The sequence below is a fragment of the Stigmatopora argus genome, chromosome 6, assembly GCF_051989625.1.
Source record: "Stigmatopora argus isolate UIUO_Sarg chromosome 6, RoL_Sarg_1.0, whole genome shotgun sequence".
Taxonomy (NCBI): domain Eukaryota; kingdom Metazoa; phylum Chordata; class Actinopteri; order Syngnathiformes; family Syngnathidae; genus Stigmatopora; species Stigmatopora argus.
In genome coordinates, this window is record NC_135392.1 from 16,063,608 (window position 1) to 16,084,239 (window position 20,632).

At 39.1% G+C, this 20,632-nt stretch overlaps 3 protein-coding genes across 6 annotated transcripts; 1 reads left to right on the forward strand and 2 right to left on the reverse strand.

Annotated features, from left to right (window-relative positions):
* The first annotated feature begins 22 nt into the window (after positions 1-22).
* c6h1orf74 (chromosome 6 C1orf74 homolog) lies at positions 23-860 on the forward strand. Its single transcript, XM_077603813.1, has one exon. It carries the CDS (start codon positions 23-25, stop codon positions 812-814), a length of 792 nt encoding a protein of 263 aa, XP_077459939.1. The 3' UTR covers positions 815-860.
* A 700-nt stretch (positions 861-1,560) lies between these two features.
* sirt4 (sirtuin 4) lies at positions 1,561-5,768 on the reverse strand. Its single transcript, XM_077603159.1, has 4 exons — positions 5,629-5,768; positions 4,342-4,820; positions 2,733-3,027; positions 1,561-2,652 (listed from the first exon to the last, which is right to left on the reverse strand). Exons 2-4 carry the CDS (start codon positions 4,818-4,820, stop codon positions 2,500-2,502), a joined length of 927 nt encoding a protein of 308 aa, XP_077459285.1. The 5' UTR covers positions 5,629-5,768; the 3' UTR covers positions 1,561-2,499.
* A 670-nt stretch (positions 5,769-6,438) lies between these two features.
* Positions 6,439-20,440, reverse strand: sfi1 (SFI1 centrin binding protein). 4 transcript variants are annotated; one of them, XM_077602732.1, is made up of 30 exons: positions 19,985-20,440; positions 19,478-19,549; positions 19,271-19,381; positions 19,103-19,197; positions 18,901-19,018; positions 18,713-18,815; positions 18,058-18,217; positions 17,861-17,985; positions 17,672-17,785; positions 16,424-16,521; positions 16,230-16,296; positions 15,627-15,769; positions 15,451-15,532; positions 15,142-15,320; positions 13,921-13,993; positions 13,704-13,778; positions 12,460-12,534; positions 12,273-12,368; positions 12,100-12,187; positions 11,580-11,683; positions 11,415-11,489; positions 11,071-11,148; positions 10,005-10,178; positions 9,769-9,929; positions 9,613-9,693; positions 8,264-8,393; positions 8,112-8,181; positions 7,078-7,210; positions 6,892-6,991; positions 6,439-6,816 (listed from the first exon to the last, which is right to left on the reverse strand). In XM_077602732.1, the coding sequence occupies exons 1-30, from the start codon at positions 20,035-20,037 to the stop codon at positions 6,667-6,669; spliced, it is 3,183 nt and encodes a 1,060-aa protein (XP_077458858.1). In that variant the 5' UTR covers positions 20,038-20,440; the 3' UTR covers positions 6,439-6,666. The 4 variants fall into 4 exon arrangements, with proteins under 4 accessions (XP_077458858.1, XP_077458860.1, XP_077458857.1 ...); XM_077602734.1 differs by having other exon boundaries at positions 7,078-7,213; positions 12,297-12,368; positions 19,985-20,439; XM_077602731.1 differs by having other exon boundaries at positions 7,078-7,213; positions 11,071-11,145; positions 19,985-20,438.
* Between the last annotated feature and the right edge of the window lie 192 nt (positions 20,441-20,632).

Sequence of the window (20,632 nt, forward strand, 5' to 3'; positions counted from 1 at the left end):
AACGGAATTGAACAGTCAAGCTATGAACGCACAGGAGCTGGCCGTTTCCGCAGCCCGTCAATGTTTGTCCACAGGAAGGAAATCTCTGTCTGTCCCTCAGAGTCTTGACGTGGCCACTCAACTCGTAGCAGTTGATCTGGCCCTCAAACCTGCTCTGTTGTATGACATCAACAGCGCCAGCGCAGAGCAGGTTTATCAGTTCTTGCGCTCGTGCCAGTCGTCCCGAATCGTGTCCGAAGCCCTGGTCACCTTGGACTTGAACGATAACAGCTTCATCATTAACCTGGCTGCGGCACGATCCAATCTAGAGAGGGTGCTCGACAACGCTAGCCCTGTGGTGATTGACGTCAGCAGCTCACTGGAGAAGCCGGCCATAACGGAGTGTGTCAGAACGGGCCTCAAGAACATCGCACAAGAGCTCCTTTTGCTTCTAAGGAGGTTTGATACCACAAAAGAAGTGGATCAAGGCATCTATGTGGCAGAAGGGTCGGAGGTGTGGAACTTGAGCGCTGTCTTCGGGCTGTTGCTGGGTTACCCTGCCACCTACTGGTTCGACCAGACCGAGAGCTTTGAAAATTGTCTCGCGATGACCCCTTTGACGGTGACCAAGGCATTTGCAACATGGCCGGCAAATGCCATTAGCCAGAAATATTGCCTATATTCATTTAGCATCCCCGCCGTTCTGCAGAATGAGACCTTGTCCGTTGTGGAGAAGTGGAAACTTGGCCTACACGAGAGATTCCAGCAGCAAAATGTCCTAAAAGACCTCACTATTTGTCACTCTGCCGTCACTCTGTCATCAGTGTGTTTGTGAATTATTTTTACATCTACTCATCACTCCATTAAACTGTTAATGATGATTTAATTCAGTGTTTTTTTTATCTTTAACCATTTCCAAAATCGACAAAAGAATTGAAGGGAAACAACTGATCTCGGCAACAGATTTGTAGTTTTGTTTACTTAAGTCCAACTTCATGTACTAGTCCTCCAGTATTATATAGACTGGAGAGACTATACTCAGATTAACAAATAAAATTATTAGCATCCTATAGTGGAGTAGAAGTTTTAGAACACCATGACAAAAGTTATTCATTTTAATGGGCAGTGTCAGGAAATTATTTTGTGCCATAATGGCGCACATTGCTGATGTGCCACAACATTAAAAACAATTCAATAAAATACGAGTGTAGCAAGAATTATACACAATATAGTGTAGACCACATGTGTCAAAGTGGCGGCCCGGGGGCCAAATCTGGCCTGCCGCATCATTTTGTGTGGCCCGGGAAAGTAAATCATGAGTGCCGACTTTCTGTTTTAGGATCAAATCAAGAGTACATATAGATGTATATTAAATTTCCTGATTTTTTTAGTTCAAAAATCATTTTGTAAAATCTAAAAATATATTGAAAAAAAGCTAAAATTAACATTGTTTTAGATCTATAAAAAACTGAATATTCAGGGATTTTAATCCATTTATATAAAAAAATCTAAATATATCTAAAATGGTCCGGCCTACATAAAATCGAGTTGACGTTAACGCGGCCCACGAACCAACCGAGTCTGACACCCCTGGTGTAGACGATCTAGATTGAGATTTGCTTGAAATGGGATAATCATTCATCCCAATTTTAAGTACACCTACAACAATGAGATCCAACGCAAAGTCGGCACTAGTAATTCTGACAACAATAGTGAGTACATAATTTTTATTGAAACTGTCAGAGAAGTATTTGTTTCAAAATACAGTGCCGTTTGTATGCCTGTAGTTTTCTGTAGTGTGCAACTATGCTATAATTTCTGTTTTATCCAGAGACTAAATGTTGAATCCTGGCAATTAAGGCAGTGTCTTGTAGTTGAGGTAGTTATTCCCAGAAAAGACTATACAGTAATCCCTCGAATATCGCGGCTTCAACTTTCGCAGCTTCACTATATCGCAGATTTTTTTTCTGGGGCAAATTTAAAAATTAAATAAATAGATTAAAAAAGGTTTGTTTTATTTAAGTTCATAAAAATGTGAAAATCAATGCTGAAATTCGCAAGCAGAAGCCACTCCCATCTTCCGCTTGCTACTAGGACTCGGCACTGAAGGGAAAAAAGATACAGTAATCCCTCAATTATCGCGTCTTCACTTTTTGCGAATTCACTGCTTTGATTTTTTTCAGCTATTTATTATTTCAAAAAGAATGACATTTATTTTTTATAGAGTTAGTAAAAATGTGAAAATCCACGCTGAAACTCGTAAGCGGAAGCCACTCTTGCTACTAGGACTCAGCAGTGAAGAAGAAAAAACGGTAGATATAAGAGGGGTGACCCTACTTTGCGATTTTTCGATTATCGCGGCCATGTCTGGTCTACATTAACCACGATATTCGAGGGATTACTGTAGTTAAATAGGGGTGATCCTACTTCACGTTTTTTTGTTTATCACGGCCATGTCTGGTCTACATTAACTGTGATATTCGAGGGATTACTGCACATCCATGTTTGATGTCATTAACATCAGGTCGGTTGAACGATTGACAGCACTTCACCACAGCGCCCCCTGACTTTCAGTTGAGACAAATGATCCGCCCTGGTTGGTCCGATATTCACGATGGCGATCGGTATTTTTCTATCACTGGCTGCTAGTAAAAATCTGTACCCTGAATAAACCTGTGGAAGATCACACATGAGCACATTTAATCACCAGAGAAAAGTTTGACTTTTACATACAGCTCTTGAGTGACACTTACCTGCAGTGACGTTCCGACGACCAACACGGCGTCCGACTCGGCTAATTTACCGTGTACAAACTGGACGGTGTCTTTGTTCACCGTGTCGCCGAAGAAGGTCACCTCAGGCTTCAGTATTCCTCCACAAATCTCACAAGCGGGAACCCTGAAGTGGAGAGCTAGCTCATCTTCCAGGAAGACGTCACCATCTGGAGCTGCAGCCCCGGTTTGAGCCCTCCAATCGGGGTTCAGTTCGACAAAACGCCTTTGGAGCTCCTCTCTAGCTGAGATACAGCCACAGCACAAACACAGCACCCTAAACATGAAAACACATGTTATCAACAAGTTGATTTTGGTTGTTTCAAGACAATTTAAACATTGACATAATACAGTGCCGCAACACGCTCATTTCATAACATAAACAAATTTAAATGAAATTGGATTACGAAGCAGACACACTCAAAAATAAGTTTAATCGAACCTAACACTAAACTGAATTCTAATTTTGTTTGACATTTTGATACCTTTCTTCTCCCGGGTTCCCCACTGACTTTCAGTCAATATCGAGGGTTGTTTGAGTTTTCATAAACATATATTTATTTTTAAAAAGTCAGCGAGAGAGACTACACATCGTTTTAGTATACCGTATTTATTCGAGTATAACGCGCACCTGTGTATAACGCGCACCCATAAATTGTGACCTAAATATTGGTCACATTTTTTTTCTTCACTTTTTCTCAGCTCACACCAAGGATTTCACCGGTACTCGTAACTGAGCACATGTCGCCATGACAAAATATTTATTCACAACATTCATTCATTCATCTTCTATACTGGCCATCCTCAAAAGGGTTGCGGGGGTTGCTGGACCCTAACCCAGCTGTAATAGGGTGAAAGACAGACTACACCCTAGATTGGTCACATTCAGACATAGGGCACACAGAGAGATAAACAACCATCCGAACTCCCAATCATACCGCCACCAGCGGGAATCGAGCCAGCGCTTGCCCTCACCGAAGTCAGGTGAGAGAACCTCTACACCACAAGGTAGCTTATTCACTACATATGGTACAGAAACCTGGTAAAACACACTACCAGTATGAACACAATTCTCAAATAGAATTTACAATTTTAAATTCTTAAAGTCTAATTCATCATCATAATATTTAAAAAAAATTCAAAATCTGATTCATCATCATCAGATTCACCGAACAATTGATTCCATTCTTCTTGAGTTAATTTTCTTTTGGGGCTCTATTGCCCCATCTGGTGGACAAAGACAGGTTTTTACGTCTCTCATTGAAACGGCTGCCGAGGACAGTTTTTCACCAGGATTTGGTCATAAAGGCGAACACCTCGTGTATTAAGCTTACCCGAACTTTGCTTCGTTTTTTTTGGTACAAAATTTTGCGCGTTATACTCGAATAAATACATAGAACTTTTTTTTTCCGGTGAGAGAGAAGTCCGACCCGACCCAAGGTAATGATTGACATTTTAGGATCGGGCTCGGGTTTGGGCTCAAGATGTAACCTCTATCCAGCACCCCCACGACCCTTGTGAGGATAAGCAGCTTGTAAGATGAACAAAAGGATGAAGAATAAACAAGCATTTTGACATGATGTTTGATTACCTGTGGGCACATCCGTGGAGCTCAGTGAGTCTCTTCTGCCCTGCCTTTGAATGAAGAGCATCCACATTCTGTGTGACCAGCCAATGGAGCTTGTTCTGCCCCTCCCAATGCTGCAGAGCCCTGTGGGCCGCATTCGGCTTATGCGCGGAGAACTGCGGCCACCCCAGAAAGTTCCTCGCCCAGTAACGCTGACGGGACTTGGCACTGCGGACAAACTTGACGTGCTGCATGGGTCGTCTGTCGGTGCGGGCGTACAGGCCGACGCCTTCCGAGCGGTAATCTGGGATGCCGGACTCCGTGGAGAGACCGGCGCCGCTGATGGCAAACACCCGTGTCGCCTGGGAGATAAAGTTCTGGAGCAGCTGCATGGATTGAACATCTGTAGAACCACAGTCAGGGACAAACATCCCTGCGGGAGCTGAGGTTGTTCCCCTGGAAGATGACGTGTGCACTAGGCTGACTCTGCATGGCAATCTCATCTATATGACACATGGCAAATAAATCAGACATGCACTGCGACTACTAAGATCCAAAACAAGAGTTTGTTCTTAAATTCTTTCTTTAAAATACTACCGTATTTTCTTGTATAAATATCGGATTTGTCGCTCCAAAAAAGATGACTGAATTGCGGGTACGGCAGATGACTGGTTAGCGCGTCGGCCTCACAATGGGGGACCTGGGTTCAAATCCAGGTCGGTCTACCTGTGTGGAGTTTGCATGTTCTCCCCGGGCCTGCATGGGGTTTCTCCAGGTACTCCGGTTTCCTCCCACATTCCAAAGAGATGCATAGTAGGCTAATTGGACACTCTAAATTGCCCCTAGGTATGGGTGTGAGTGTGCATGGTTGTCTGTCTCCTTGTGCCCTGCGATTGTCTGGCCGCCAATTCAGGGTGTCCCCCGCCTCTGCCCGGAAGTCAGCTGGGATAGGGTCCAGCACCCCCCGCGACCCTAGTGAGGATAAAGCGGTTCAGAAAACGAGATGAGATAAGACATTAACTGACTTTGTTAAGTGAATGGGTTATAATATCCCCTGTGTATGTAGGTGACCCTTGTGAAAAGTACAAATATAAACATGTCATTGAATTTAACTATACAGTTTTGTAATTACCATAATAAATACGAGCACATCTCGCCGATAGTTTATTTTACAATTTAGTGTACTACACTCATCGTGCTATGCCGCAAATCCAGTTTTTGACAGGTAAGGAAATGTGGACGGGCTTGGAAGGCGGGCTCTTCAGATAATGGAGCAAACGATTAAAGTAGAAAAAACTTAAAACATATTACCTTATGAAAGAGTTAAAGGGGTGTGAAATCTTCGAAACCACACCAGACAGTAGCGTTTGGCTTATTATGTGACTTGACTCTTCTGACAGTTCAGGGGGGAAAAACATGGAACGCGTGTCACGTAACATTGAAGACGCCCGGTAGTAATTTGCAGTGCACCCTGACACGCGCGCAAGGCTTTATGGGATATGTAGTGAGTTACTCGCAATAGTGGGTTGCTTTGCCTCATTTTTTTTTTTACATCAAGTGGCCTACCACCTTAAAAGACACTCCATGTATCACAATCATAGCGAACATTAAACATTGTTTTTTAAATTTCAGTATAACTGTAAAGCACTGTTATACTTTAAATAACTAAAAAGCAACTAGATTTATACAATTCAGTTCCACTTTAATACGCAAATATGTAGTTGGAAACGATTAAGTTTGAATGTGTATGTATGTACGTATATATAATATACACACACACACATATATATATGTATGTATGTATGTATGTATGTATGTATGTATGCATGTATGTATGTATGTATGCATGCATGTATGTATATATATATATATATATATATATATATATATATATATATATATATATATATATATATATATAGTAATGTTAAATCTGATGAAATGTCACTGATGAAAAAATATTTTACTGGCTCAAAATCTAATTTAAAAAAATACTAATTAATTCATCAAATTTATTTACTTAAATTTAAAAAAAACTAGACACCCCAAAACACCTGCGGGAATAGAAAATATTTTTGCATGTTTGTTATTCATTTTAATACAATAAGAAATATTTCCTCATCATGTTTCTCACATCTTTAATATGAAATTGGGACACTTAGATCATTTTTAAAGAGTTGAGTTTGTAGTTGTATTGAGGATCGCAGAACAAATTCAAGAATGTATTGGTAAAATACTGCTCTAAAGATAAAATGTTACAATCAAGGTACACATAAATCGCACAAATGGGTCTTTGAGTACAAATAGTTGCCTTAAAAGACCTAAACCGTTTCCAATCATTACTTGGTGTTATGTTTGCATTTGCATTTGGCAATACAGAGATGAAAATCCTGAGCAGTCAAGGACAGCTTGTAAATGTTGGAGCCTTTCTACATGAAGGCGCATTGTCAGCTTTCGTGTTCCCAGCTCACAAGACAGTTTCTCAATCCGTTCTTCAAGCTGTTAACAAGCAAATTATCAACTGAGAAGAATGTTTGAACAATTGGTTTTGTATACCCAACGACCCTCACTTACCTCCTTCACCTGTTGCCAAACTGCACTGCTATCCATTTCCTCATCTTTTCCACTCGTTTGCAGCCAACCTTGCAACACGTCTTTGACTCTCTGCCAGAGCCTGAGCAGACAAAAAACATCAGTCAAAAAAGAACGTACAAAAATACAGAACCGCAAGGTAAACACTGTTCTGCAACAAGCGTTCACCTGAGCTGCTTTCTTTCTTGTTGGAAGTGTCTCATGTCCTGCTGGATGCTCATTAGCTCCCTCAACAGCGATGAGGTTGTATCAGTCTCCGAACCACCATTTTGTTCTCTTGGCTGTAGATCTTGAATAGGTACTACTGTACAATCGGTTAAGCATAATAAAAACTACAGTACAGATGTACCTCTACTTACAAAATTATTTTGTTCCAGAACTTTTTTTCGTAACTTGAAAAGTAGGGGTGTACTTTATATGTAAATTCTCTAATTCGTTCCACGGTCCTCACAGAACTACCAACTAAACCCTTTAAAGTTGGTCAGTGTGCCAATTTTGTATGAAAAATGTGAGGAAACACAAAAATGAGAGAAAATTATAAGGAAATGATTTATTAATATCTTAAAATGAATAAAGCATATGAAAATCTGCCCTGCACTGCTGAAATAGTTCCCTCTGCGGCAGTTGGTATGGGAGATGTAATACCCGTGTTTGCCTGCCAGATGGCGCCAAGAGCCTGTCCTACCAGGGCCGAAAGCCGACCACTTTGTACTATATTTTAGACTTTTACATTTGCCCTGTGTGTGTCTGTGTGAAAATATGTGCCGCGTTGCATTTGTACGGTTTTAATAGCTTAGTAAGGGGAATTGCAATCATTGATAAAAGGAGCATTTAGTCGAGGTGGACAGGTATGTAAGAGAGAATCTTGAAACATAAATAGTGTTTTTTGTGAGACAGACAATTGAATTGAATTGAATGCTTTTGTTGTCATTATATAAGATAGAATGAGAGCGATGAAATGAGATCCCAGTGTAGGGTAGCGAGGTTCTAAAGTGAGAATCAATGCCTCCGCGACAATATTTTGAAATAAAATAACGGATAAGGATATACATTTACTTTTTGGGGGATTTCGTAACTTGGATGTTTTTCCTATCTCGAGTCACTCATTTGCATATAAAAAAAATGTGTAACCTGAAAAGTTTGTACCCAGAGTCATTCGTAAGTAGAGGTATGACAAAAAGTAGGAATGTAATGTGACATACCTGCAGGTGTAGACAAAATCTGTTTTAGATTGGGCATTTTTGTTGGGCTGAAGGTCCAGTCATATTCCAACTTGGACATGAACAACAATTAGAATATGGATGACAAGGAGGGGAATTCAAGTAGACCTTAAAATCCGAGTTGTAATCTTTACCTTATTTTTTGCGCTCATAAAAGTAGAAGGAGGCAGGAGCAGCTCACGCTGTGGCTGAGGCGTCTCCACTATGGAGACTGGACATTTTTGGGGTGACGAATGAATGACGTCTGTATATTGACACCTGGCGCTGAAATGAACATAAGGAGAATGAAAGGATGAAGATCTGCCTGGGATGAAGAAATATTCTTCCACACTACTGGAGTTACTCTAGCAAATGTGTGGCAATGGATTAAAAAGAACAAAGGTACGTAATTACACAAATTTAAGTCATTTCATGGTTTCTGTTGAAATTCAAATATAACCATCCTGCTATTTGGGATATACAGTGGAATCTTACTTACGGACGTTTCTGCATACAAAATGTTAAGGTTATGAAATCCTTTTGATATACAAATTACTGTTCAAATATACGAAAACAAGATCCAGGGTTATGAAATCTCCCAAAATGTAAATACCGTTCCTGTATTCCTTATTTTATTTTGAAATTGTCGCAGTATCATTGCATTTTATTTGACAATCACTCTACGCTCCCCTGGCCTCCCATTGGCTGCTTCACAACAACTTCCGACCGCCATTCATTGTCACGGAGTTGTAACAGTTTTTTTTTTAGTTTTTCAAATGTGGTTAAATGAATAAGCGGGCCCTGTTATCTATCGAAGAAAGACAGAAGATGTTACAAAAATAAGAAAGTGGAATCCTGACTGAAAATCGAAAAAAAACACAAAACCGAAAAACTTTAATAAAGGTAATGCTAAATTGTTTTTAAGTCATAATTTGACGTTAGCTTCCACCTTATACACCTGCACGAATCAAACATGTTTTTCAATGCTTGTTATTCATTTTAATACATTAATAAATCATTTTCTCTCATTTTGGTGTGTTTCTCACATCTTTCATACAGAATTTGGAGACTATGATCATTTTCAGGGTTTATTTGGTAGGTTTTAATTTGAGGACCGTGGAACGAATTTGATACTGCTCTACCCACGAAAAATCCAAGCTCCAAAACAAGTTCTAGGACCAATTAGAACCACCAGTGTATATACAAACAAATGTTCTCTTTAATAGAATTCAATAAATCATTTCCTATCATTTTCTCTCATGTTTGTGTTTTTTACATCATTTATACAAAATTGGGACATTGATTTTTTTCTTTTTAAAGGGTTTAAATTTTTTTTTTTAGAAGACCGTGTAAGAAATGATAGACTTTGCAGGTAATATTCTGCTCCACTTCCAAAAAATTTAAGTTAGGAAGTTCTAGAACTGTTTAATTTCATAAGTAGAGGTACCACTGAAATATTTACATTTCAAAACATGAACTGTATGATGAATAAAGTACATCTTACCCATCATATGATAATACTTTAAAAGACGGCTCGAACAGTTCCTCACAGCGACGAGGTTGGCGTCGCATCAAGGGAGGGATTCTTGAGGGGGAAAAGGAACATTATGTTAAAAATATCACTATGTTAAAAATCCATTAATGTCTGTTTTGCACTCACAGTATGCTGTCAGCTACATCATGTTCCCCGGACTTAGATGGCAAATCATTTTTTAATTCAGGAAGATTGAAGGTCACTGTCTTTTTCAATGGTTTGCTAAGGACCCGTTCCTTCCATTTCTTGGCCACACGCTTCAACAACCGCTGAAGTCGTGGATTTAGCTACAAAAAAATGAACTGGTTGAAATGGGCACATGTACTTGTAGTTAAAGATAGCAAAGATGAATGTGAACGCACTGGTTCTTCATCTTGCTGCACTCCAGGCTCAGGCAGACTCCTGATGTTAATTTTATCGTCGCTGTAGGTCACATCCATAGTTTGTAACATATCTTTGTCCATCTGAAGCTCTCCCAATGTCTCGGTCTTCCGCCTGCGCTGCTCTGTGACCCACAGTCTCCATGCATACAGCACCTGCCGCAAAAATGCATTGTACAGTAATCCCTCAAATGTCGCAGTTAATGTGGATCAGACATGGCTGCGATAATCGAAAAAACGTGAAGTAGGGTCACCCCTATTAAAAAAATAATTAATAAATTCTTCAGTGCTGAGTCCTAGTTGCAAGAATGGCATCTGGTTACGAGTTTCAGCATGGATTTTCACATCTTTATCAACTTAATTTTTTTTAAAAAATCCAGTGCTGAGTCCCAGTAGCAAGAGTAGCGAAAGTTATGAGTTTCGACGGGGATTTCCAAATTTTTATGAACTTAGAATAATAAAAATAAAAACTGCCAACCTCCGCCGACTCCATTTCAGGAGTACCCTAGTCACATTTCCGGAGTTTATCCGTAGTGAATGCAATTCACGCAAAATCGGTATGCACTGAAGTCACACAAGACGAATCATTCGTCAGAAGTTGTAACTCGGATGATTCACAATGCATTCTTGTTACCGAATTCTTCTGCTTTACAGTGCAGTTGAATCAAGATGGCGGAAGCCGAAGCGATGATGTGAATTTCGAGGCATTTAAATTGGAAATGTGGTACTTTTCTGAAACGATTGCTTAATTTTTTTTTTAAGTGATTTCCAAAATTTAGGGAGGTTGTCCGGAGTCCCCGAATTTGCCTTGCATTTCCGGGTAAATTCCTGAATTTCCGGAGTAGTTGGCAGCTCTGGTGCTGAGTTTTGGTAGCAAGCGGAAGACAGGGGAGTTGCTTCCGCTTGCGAGTTTCAGTGTGGATTTTCACATTTTTATGAACTTAATTTTTTTTTTAAATCTGCGTAGTAGTGAAGCCGCGAAAGTTGAAGCGCGAAATGGCGAGGGATTACTGTAGTACCAGTTGTCAAGGCAGAATGGAAGATGCACCTTAGCTTGAAGTGTGAGGGCCCAATGCCAAAGAGCTTGTTCTGTCTGCTCGGACACCTTGAGTTTTAACTGAAGCTGCTGGGATGAAGAAAAACTCATATTTAAAAAGAGTATATATACTGCATATGTATTATATATATATAATACATATGCATATGATTGACTAGCAGTACATCACAAAGAGAAATAATTCTTTTGGGGGAGCTGACTTTAGTAAATGTTTCAGATAAAAACATGTAATATTGCTGATTAAGTTAATGATATAACAAGATAGTAAATTCCGCATAATTAAATCAGAATGACTATATATAAGTAATTGTTTTTACTGTAATTAGTAATCAAACCTTGCTCCTCCATTGTGCAAAGTAGGTCTGGTACATTTTCCGTTTTTGAAATAAGATTCCTTGTTCTTTCATCACCTGTGTGATAATCATATTGTAACGGGGAGATCATTTGAAAGCCGATGACTTCATTCTTTATTTAATGGTTATGGCAAGATGGGAAATTACCTTATATTGGATACGCCATGCTCTCAGCAGTTTACGGAGCAGTGTGGAGTTGTAATGTTTTCGGGCTTTTTCTGTGTCTTTTTGCTCCTTCTGCAGCAGGTCCACTGGTTATAAAAAACAGAAAGAGGATTCGCAAATGCGCATAATATTCTGATAAAGTGGTGTATTTTATGTTGCAGTTGTGTTCTTGTTCTTTTTGGTGGTGTTTGTTCCATATGAGAATTGGTATTAAACAAAAGTACTCCTGATTTGAGGCAAGGGAGGTGGTGAAATGGCACTATGAATTTGGAGCAAATCATAGTGCATACCAAACAACTTTATAAGTAAACAGTCACTGTATCGACTATGTAAACTATGAACATTTAGTCTTCATAAGGAACCAAACATGTATGTAATTATAGACTTAAGCCAAAATTCAAACACCAAATTTATGTTTGTTTTTTTACAAAAAAATTGATTTTAGTTGGAATCTTCTCAACAAATTGTGTGGCCCAAATCCAGCTATGTGTTCTATTCTTGCCTTGATTCACAGAACTTTGAGTCGTGTTGAGTGCTTTCCTTTTTTCAAACACTGCAAGTGTTGTTTCTTCTCTCCAAGCATGGAAGTCCTAATGCGAGCAAAGTAAACACACAGCATCTTTTAAGTAATGTCATTTTCGGGTCAGTGTTGTGCTTAATGCACATGAAGCTCACCTTCAGCAGCAGGGTTTTGTTCACCTGAGGCACTTTCAATGGCTCCCCTGTCTTACTGCGCTGCTCTGTGACCCACAGCCTCCACCGATACAGCACCTGCAGAAGGTTTTTCACAAACACATGAAGAGAAGTGTAATCCCCTATCCTATACCTCGGTTTAGAGCAATAAGAAGCAGGTACAATTTACCTTGGCTTGAAGTGTGAGGGCCCAGTGCCAAAGTGCTCGTTCAGTCAGCTCAAATGTTCTAGGACTATCCTTGAGCTGTTGGCCCAAAATAATTCATATATGGGTTGCAAATGACAAAGCATCAAGTACACTTAAACTACATCCAATACAGGACCTATAAAGAAAATATGCCATTGCAACGATAATAAGAAGCAATTTGATTGTTAGGCACTGATTTAACTACTATATATTTATTGTGATTGTGTGAATTCAACTGCACTGAGAAAACAATATAGTCGTAACTCTATTCTACTTACAAAATTAATTGGTTCCAAGACTTTTTTTGTAACTTGGAAATTTCATAAGTAGAACAGTACTTTATATGTAAATTCTCTAATTCGTTCCACAGTCCTCACACAACTACCAACTAAACCCTTTGAAATGAGGTCAGTGTCCCAATTTTGTATGAAAGATGTGAGGAAACACACAAAAAATAGAGAAAATTATAAGGAAATGATTTATTATTGTCTTAAAATGAATAAATCATATGAAAATGTGCTCTGCACCGCTGAAATAGTTTCCTCCGGGGCCGTTATTATGGGAGACGTAATACCCGTGTTTGTCCGCCAGATGGTGGCAAGAGCCTGTTCTACCAGGGCCGAAAGCCGTCCACTTTGTCCTACATTTTAGACTTTTACATGTGCCCTATGTGTGTGTGTGTGTGTGTGTGTGTGTGTGTGTGTGTGTGTGTGTGTGTGTGTGTGTGTGTGAAAATATGTGCCACGTTGGATTTGTACGGTTTTTAATAGCTTATTAAGGGGAATTGCAATCATTAATAAAGGGAGCATTTAGTCAAGGTGGACAGGTATGTAAGAGAGAATCTTGAAACATGGATAGTGGTTGTTGTGAGAAAGCCAATTGAATTGAATGCTTTTGTTGTTTGCTAGGTTATAAAGTGAGAATCAATGCATCCGCGACAATATTTTCTAAATAAAATAACGGATAAGGAAATGCTTTTACTTTTGGGGGGATTTCGTAACTTGGATATTTTTCATATCTTGAGTTACTCATTTGCATATAAAACAATTCATAACCTGAAATTTTCATACCAAGAGGCATTCGTAAGTAGAGGTAGGACTATATTGTGAAATTAAATAATAGCTCTCAATATAGACTTAAATCGCTGCATTATTATCTTTCTAAAAGTGGAATTTGGATACGTTTCTTGTCTAATGTCACATGTTAATATTGTGTATTGCTTATACCTTCAAACTCTTGGCAATTTCGTTGACTTCGCAATGCTCTTGGCTGCACTTGACCATTTTTTGTCTTTTAACAAACTGAAAAAACAGTAAGTTATACAAGTCACCATTTCATCACAACTGGATTACTCAGGTCAATATAAGTGGTTAGAAACAAAATTGGTTCTTTTTACGCAGAAATGTAGCAAAAGATGGCACAAATAGTGTAAAGGACAAGTACCTTTTTCCACCTTTCCAAAGCCCATGTCACATGGCATCGGTCGCCTTGACTATAAACCTGCTGCTCATTCTTCCTGACATGCACATAAAAATAATTTAAACAATCACTTATCAAACTAATATGATCATCAATGCACACATTATTCAAAGGTTTTACAGATAAATATTATTGCGTGTTAAGAAATTAATGTATCGTTATTATATTAGTGATATACGTATGTCAAATCAATTATTTATCCATTTATTCACCATTTCTAGTTCATCAAGTTGATGTATTATTTATTCATTTACAAGTGTTGGATTTTTTTACCTACTTGTTCAAAATGAGGACACAAAAAACATGTAATTAAAAATCTAAGTGTGCTGAGGCTCTATTCTGCTTCAGTTAAGAGAAGTGGGACTTTTCATAGCTTAATAAGATGAATTGTAGCGATACAGTCGAACCTCTACTTACGAAATTAATTGGTTCCAAGACTTTTTCGTAACTTGAAAATTTCGTAAGAAGAGCTGTACTTTATATGTAAATTCTCTCATTCGTTCCATGGTCCTCACACAACTACCAACTAAACCCTTTAAAATTGGTCAGTGTCCCAATTTTGTATGAAAGATGTGAAGAAACAAAAAGGAGAGAAAATTATAAGGCAATGATTTACTAATGTCTTAAAATAAATAAAGCAATTGAAAATGTGCCCTGTAGCGCTGAAATATCTCCCTTTGTGGCCGTTATAGATGGCGGCAAGAGCCCACTCTACCCGGGCCGAAAGTCGTCCACTTTGTAGTACATTTTAGACTTTTACGTGTGCCCTGTGTGTGTGAAAATATGTGCCATGTTGCATTTGTACAGTTTTTAATCGCTTAATAAGAGGAATTGAAAATAAAATAATAGATAAGGAAATGCATTTACTTTTTGGCAGATTTTATAACTTGGATCTTTTTCGTATCTCGAGTCACTCATTTGCATATAAAACATTTCGTAACCTGAAACTTTCGTACCTAGAGGCATTCGTAAGTAGAGTTATGACTGCACTTATACTTGTATAGCGCCTTTCTATCTTCATGGCACTCAAAGCGGTTTGACACTAAATCCTCATTGACCTACTGATAATACACGATCAGGTACAATGTGTAATCATTGTATCTTACGCAAGGATATTTAAACTAGATCACCAGGACGAGGATTGGAACCCATAACCTTCTACTACTATAACAAACTGGACCTCACCTGAAATGTGACTCAGTGGCATCGTCTTCTCTAGGTGCTAAAGAAATACTAGGAAGCCTTTGGAAGTGATGTTCTGATGATTGCTGATTCACGTCCTCTTTTCCAATATGCTGGTCTGTCTGCTTCCTCCAGTGTAGCCAGGCTTTCTGCACCAGGATTCGCTCTTCATGAAGAATGGCCTGAGGATCGTATTTTCTTGACATCAGTGACAGTATTTCCAACACTGTTTTTGCCACTACAATATTCATCATGTTTTGGTGAATTATTTTTAGTTTGTGTGGCTCATAAAATTAAAAAATGACAACATACGATTCGCAGTGACAGCATCTCATCATTGTGTTCGTCTGACTGTTTTCTCCAGGTGGACAATGCATAAGTGCACAGACGCTGTCTGGAGATAAATCAGGTGGGCAAATAATTTGCGATATTCTCTGGACTTGGCTAAAACCATGAAAACTAAACAAGCAGGTGGGTAATGTACTGACTTATTAAAGACATCTGCCTTGTGTCTCCTCTCTTTCTTCAATCTTCTCTGTGAAATATACTTAAGCCACAGATTAAAATAACGTGCCAAAAAGTGCTCTGCAAACCAAATATCGGCACGCCACTCCAGCTCCTCCATGAAAGCCTGTAAAGAGTCAATAAACCCCAGATACATATTCATGGTGTTTTGACTTATTGTAAGAAGCCAGGAAGCAGACTGTCATCTTTCCTAGTGGCCATGTTTTTGCCCACTGCGGGGGTGGAAAGCGTACTTGGCGGTTACAGAAATTAAATCCTTCCATTTGATTAATTTTTGCACTTAGAGTACATGTAATGTTCGTGATTTTTATATGAAATTAGTTTAGTTTATAGTTCATTCATGATTTTTAACTGGTTAGGGACTCCGCCCCTTTCTCCTGAAACCTGCCGCTCCTCGGGCAGGTGGAAGGTTTTCCATTTGATTACAGATGTGACGGGTGGCGGACTGGGATACCCCACCACCGAAAACCCTGACTTTATGATTATATAAATGAACTTTTTTTTTCAACCCACTGAAGCCATTCTGCAACAAGTATATGTCCTTTTTTGAACATTAACTATTGTACCTTCATGCGCCTTTGCTGAATAATTTTCATCCTCCAGTGGTCAAAACAGTGACTTAACAGGTGTTTTCTGCAAAAGTGGGGATGGTAAGTGAATGTGGGACATGTTTATAGCTAATATGCATGAAAAGCCTACTGAGGATAAGCAGTAAGTAAAATGAATCAATGAATGCATGAAAAAGGGAATTTAAAATCACCTATAGTTTTTCAGTGCCATGTCTGACAAAGCTTGGAAAGTCTCATCTTCAGCCTGCTGCAGTTCATCTTTACATAAAGTCCAATGCTTATTTATGACCTATGTGAAAATGCAAAAAAATAAAGCATGTATTTTACATCAGTGTGATGTAATAGATCATCAGTGATGCTACCGCTAATGACTTATTTTCACTTTTTATCAAAGAAAATTGGCCGCACAGATCAGGGGTTCAATCTCCTTTGTGGAGTTTGCAATTTCTCCCTTTACCTGCGTGGGTTTTCTTTGGGTACTCCAGTTCCCTCCCACATCCCAAAAAAATGCATGGTTGCATTCAGCCTGATTGGCCATTTCAAATTGTCCTTAGGCATGAGTGCATGATTGGTTGATGGTCATGATTGGCTGAAAACCAATTACTGTATTTATTAGAGTATAACACGCAAGATTTTGTACCAAAAAACTGAAGCAAAGTTCGGGTGCTCATTATACAGGAGGTCTTCCCTTTAATGAGCAAATCCCGGTGAAAAACTGCCCTCCGCCGGTGAAAAAGTCCCCTCCGCAGCCGTTATAATGGGAGACGTAAAACCTGTCTTCGTCCGCCAGAAGGCCCGCGAGAGCCCGTTCTACCAGGGCTTGAAGAAGGTAAATTTATATTCCCCTTCTCAGGGGATATAATCTACCCTATTTTACAAAAGCCAGCCCTCTCCAAATAGGCAAGTTTATAGGGGAAGGTAAAATTAAAAAAAAGTTGCTCCAGAGAAATGTTAGCGGGGTAGCCGCTCACTCGAGTCCGGCCAGGCTGCGTTATCCTCACTCAAGAATGGAATCAATTGTTTGGTGAATCTGATGATGATGATGAATCAGAATGTTAAATCAAAATGTTAAATATTATGATGATGAATTAGACTTTAATGATTTAATATTGTAAATTCCATTTGAAAATTGTGTTCATACTGGTAGTTTATTTTACCAGGTTTTCGTACCATATGTTGTGAATAAAAGTTTTGTCATGGCGACATGTGTTCAGCATTTGCCAGTTACCAGTACCGGTGCAATCCTTGGTGTGAGCTGAGAAAAAGTGGAAAAAAATGTACCTATACCCATTTTTAGTCACAAATTATGGGTGCGCGTTATACTCAAATAAATAATGTAATGGGGTACCCTGCCTACTTACCAGTTAGCTGGGAGAGGCCCCAGCACAACCGCATCAAATCAAAGAATGAATAACATAAAAAAAATTCCCAAGACTGACCTGCAGGCGTTGATAGTGGTACTGACACCCGATTTGGCCAACTCCGGCTTTTTCTTCGTCCAACGTCACATTTTCAGAGGATGTCCCGAATCCAGACGTACTGGTAGGTCTTAGCTGACATAAAAAATGATAGTTGTAAAAGCAGATACTTCATACCTTCCGCTGTAGCGGCGCTTAGCGTTGAGATACCAAAGTAGAGGGCAGTTCTTTGTCTCGCAGGCGTTCTTCCTTGCTCTGTTTACGATGCCATTCGCTCCTCCACACGCTCCAGCTCATTCTCATCAGGTGAAGATGGACAAAGTGCTCAGCTTGAGCTGAATGAAGGATAACAAACAATAAGCCAGCAAATATATGGACAAAACAGCATATGATATTGTGGAGATAACCTTTTGCAGCTTTCTTGTGCTTGTGAATGGAGACAAAACATTGCCAACCGTGCAATGACTTCTTTTTCAGTTTGTTCATGAAATGAAGTGACGCTTTGGATTCTTTCTCCATCAGGGAACCACCAACAAATTGCAGCTCTCTTTCCAATTGAGGAAAAGCCTTTTTTCAAAGACAGCAGAGAAGATTTTACCACTACACAATGGTGCTGAAATAAAAATGAGAGATATTCTCTAAAGAACTGCTGTAATTTCTGGGGACGGGACGAAACACTTAAACTCACGATACGATGCTTCTTGATATGCCAGGATCATGACACGATATTAAAAAAAAACTTGAAAATTTTAATTACAACTTTTTTTGTTCAATCAGCTGCATAGTAAACACAGGAAAATGGTAAATATTTCACAAACAGTAAAAGTGTTGTGTTGGTTATGTCTCAGCCTTAATTAATCATGTCTAAAACTGGTTCTTCTTCTTCAAAAAAAAGCATGTCAACCTGTTTTGGTGTTATCAGCGACTTCTGAACAGACAAGCCACACGTCCTGAGCCACATTGTTTATGTGTCTTTGGTAGTGAATGAGTCATTTTTTTTTTTTTTCCTGAGAGGAGTGGTGGTGATCTTTACTAAATCTGAGCGAGATAGTGAGTATTCACCTTGCCTCGTGGATTTTGTGTCCCATGATTCAAGGATTGGTCCTCCAGAGCGCAAATCTTTTTATGCTGCTGTAGCCCCATCTGCCAGAGATGCCACACTGACCTGGTTGAGTTTAAGAACAGAAATCTGTTATTAAAAATAAAAGAAATGCACTGATCAGAAAATCAATAGATTCAATTTTACATACCTCAGCATTTTGTGCCTATGTTGGTCTCGAGCTAATTGAAAAGCTTTGCTTTTTACCCGTCTTTTGTGAATGTAAAGCTTCCACTTGTCCCAAATCTGACGCATCCGCCGCCTGTCAGCTTTTTGAACATCAATACAATGGATATATTGGGGTGGAAAACTTCACATTTAAAGAACATCAAGCTTTTTAATAAACCAATTACCTAATGTTTGAGCTCTTTGTATTTTCATCTTCTTTTCTACTTTCAGTGAAATATACTTTTGCCAGCTTTGGAATGTCGTGTAGAGAAGGTAATATCTTCAAAAACAAAATATGGCAATAAAATTAATTCATACAGCTTTAGTTAATGACTCGTCATATACTAACTGACCTGTAATGATATTGAGCACAAACTGAAAGACTCCATTCCCTTCCAGATGTCCACCACTCTTCTTTCCATCCCTCAAATGTTTTTCTCAGCAGCACACTGTCATAATGAATCCTGTACAAATTATGAGTGCAAAAAATTACATGACTCAAGAATGCTCAGAACGTTAAAACATACATTTATCAACTTATTTAAATTGATAGTTTTTACTTGGCCGTATGAGGAAGAAATCGTCCAAAGGTATTCCGCATCCATATTTTAAAAAACTTTCTTGCCAGGATTCTGTAGAAATTTAAGAAGAAACACCATTAAAGGGCGGCCCAGCGGCGCGAGTGGTTAGCGCGTCTGCCTCACAGTGGGGGACCTAGGTTCAAATCCAGGTCGGTCCAACTGTGTGGAGTTTACATGTTTTCCCCGGCTCTGCGTGGGTTTTCTCCGGGTACCCCAGTTTACTCCCACATTACAAAGACATGCATGGTGGGCTGATTAGACATTCTAAATTGGCCCTAGGTATGAGTGTGAGCGTGAATGGTTATTTGTCTCCTTGTGCCCTTCAATTGGCTGGCCGCCAATTCAGGGTGTCCCCCGTCTCTGGACCGAAATCAGCTGGGATAGGCTACAACGACCGACCATAGTGAGGATTAAGCGGTTCAGAAAATGAGATGAGAAACATCATCAAACGACAAAATATATTAAAAGAATTAGCGATGTTTTCACCTTATTCTTAACTCTTCGACTCTTCCACATCTGCCCCAACTGCATCCAAGCATATCTGAAAGATTACTCCTTTGGACTTTAAAGCCTTTGGAATCAACACTGAACTTGACACTACTTATTATAACTTATGCTTATACTATATGTAGATCCAACCTTCCTATTGTTGCCCCATGATTAAGAAGAAACTTGGTCATTGAAAGTATCCCAAATACGCAAAATACTAAAAAAAGAAGAGAGAATATGCCAGTTTAACGTAGTGAATTCTATGGCCATGATATCGAAATAATATCGTTCACCCACTTACTTACGGACGATTCTGTTTGGGTAAAGACCGCGCGTTTGTTTTTCCGCGTCATGTGACTCTTAGGGTTTGTTTAATTTTTACACCGACGACGATATGTTTCTATTTTGGCCCATTAAACGGACACGCCGAGCTCATTGTCCTGCAGGCTAAATAAATTGAGCACACCCCAAACTTTTGGTTTGCTGTCCAAATATATGCCTTTTCATAATTCAAAAGTTTCCATAAAATGTAGAAACATATTCCCAAAACCATTTAGATTTTTGCTACTAAACCATTATAGATTTTCATGAGAAAATTATGGCTGTGATATTCATTTCATAAATGATTGAAACATACAAGACTGT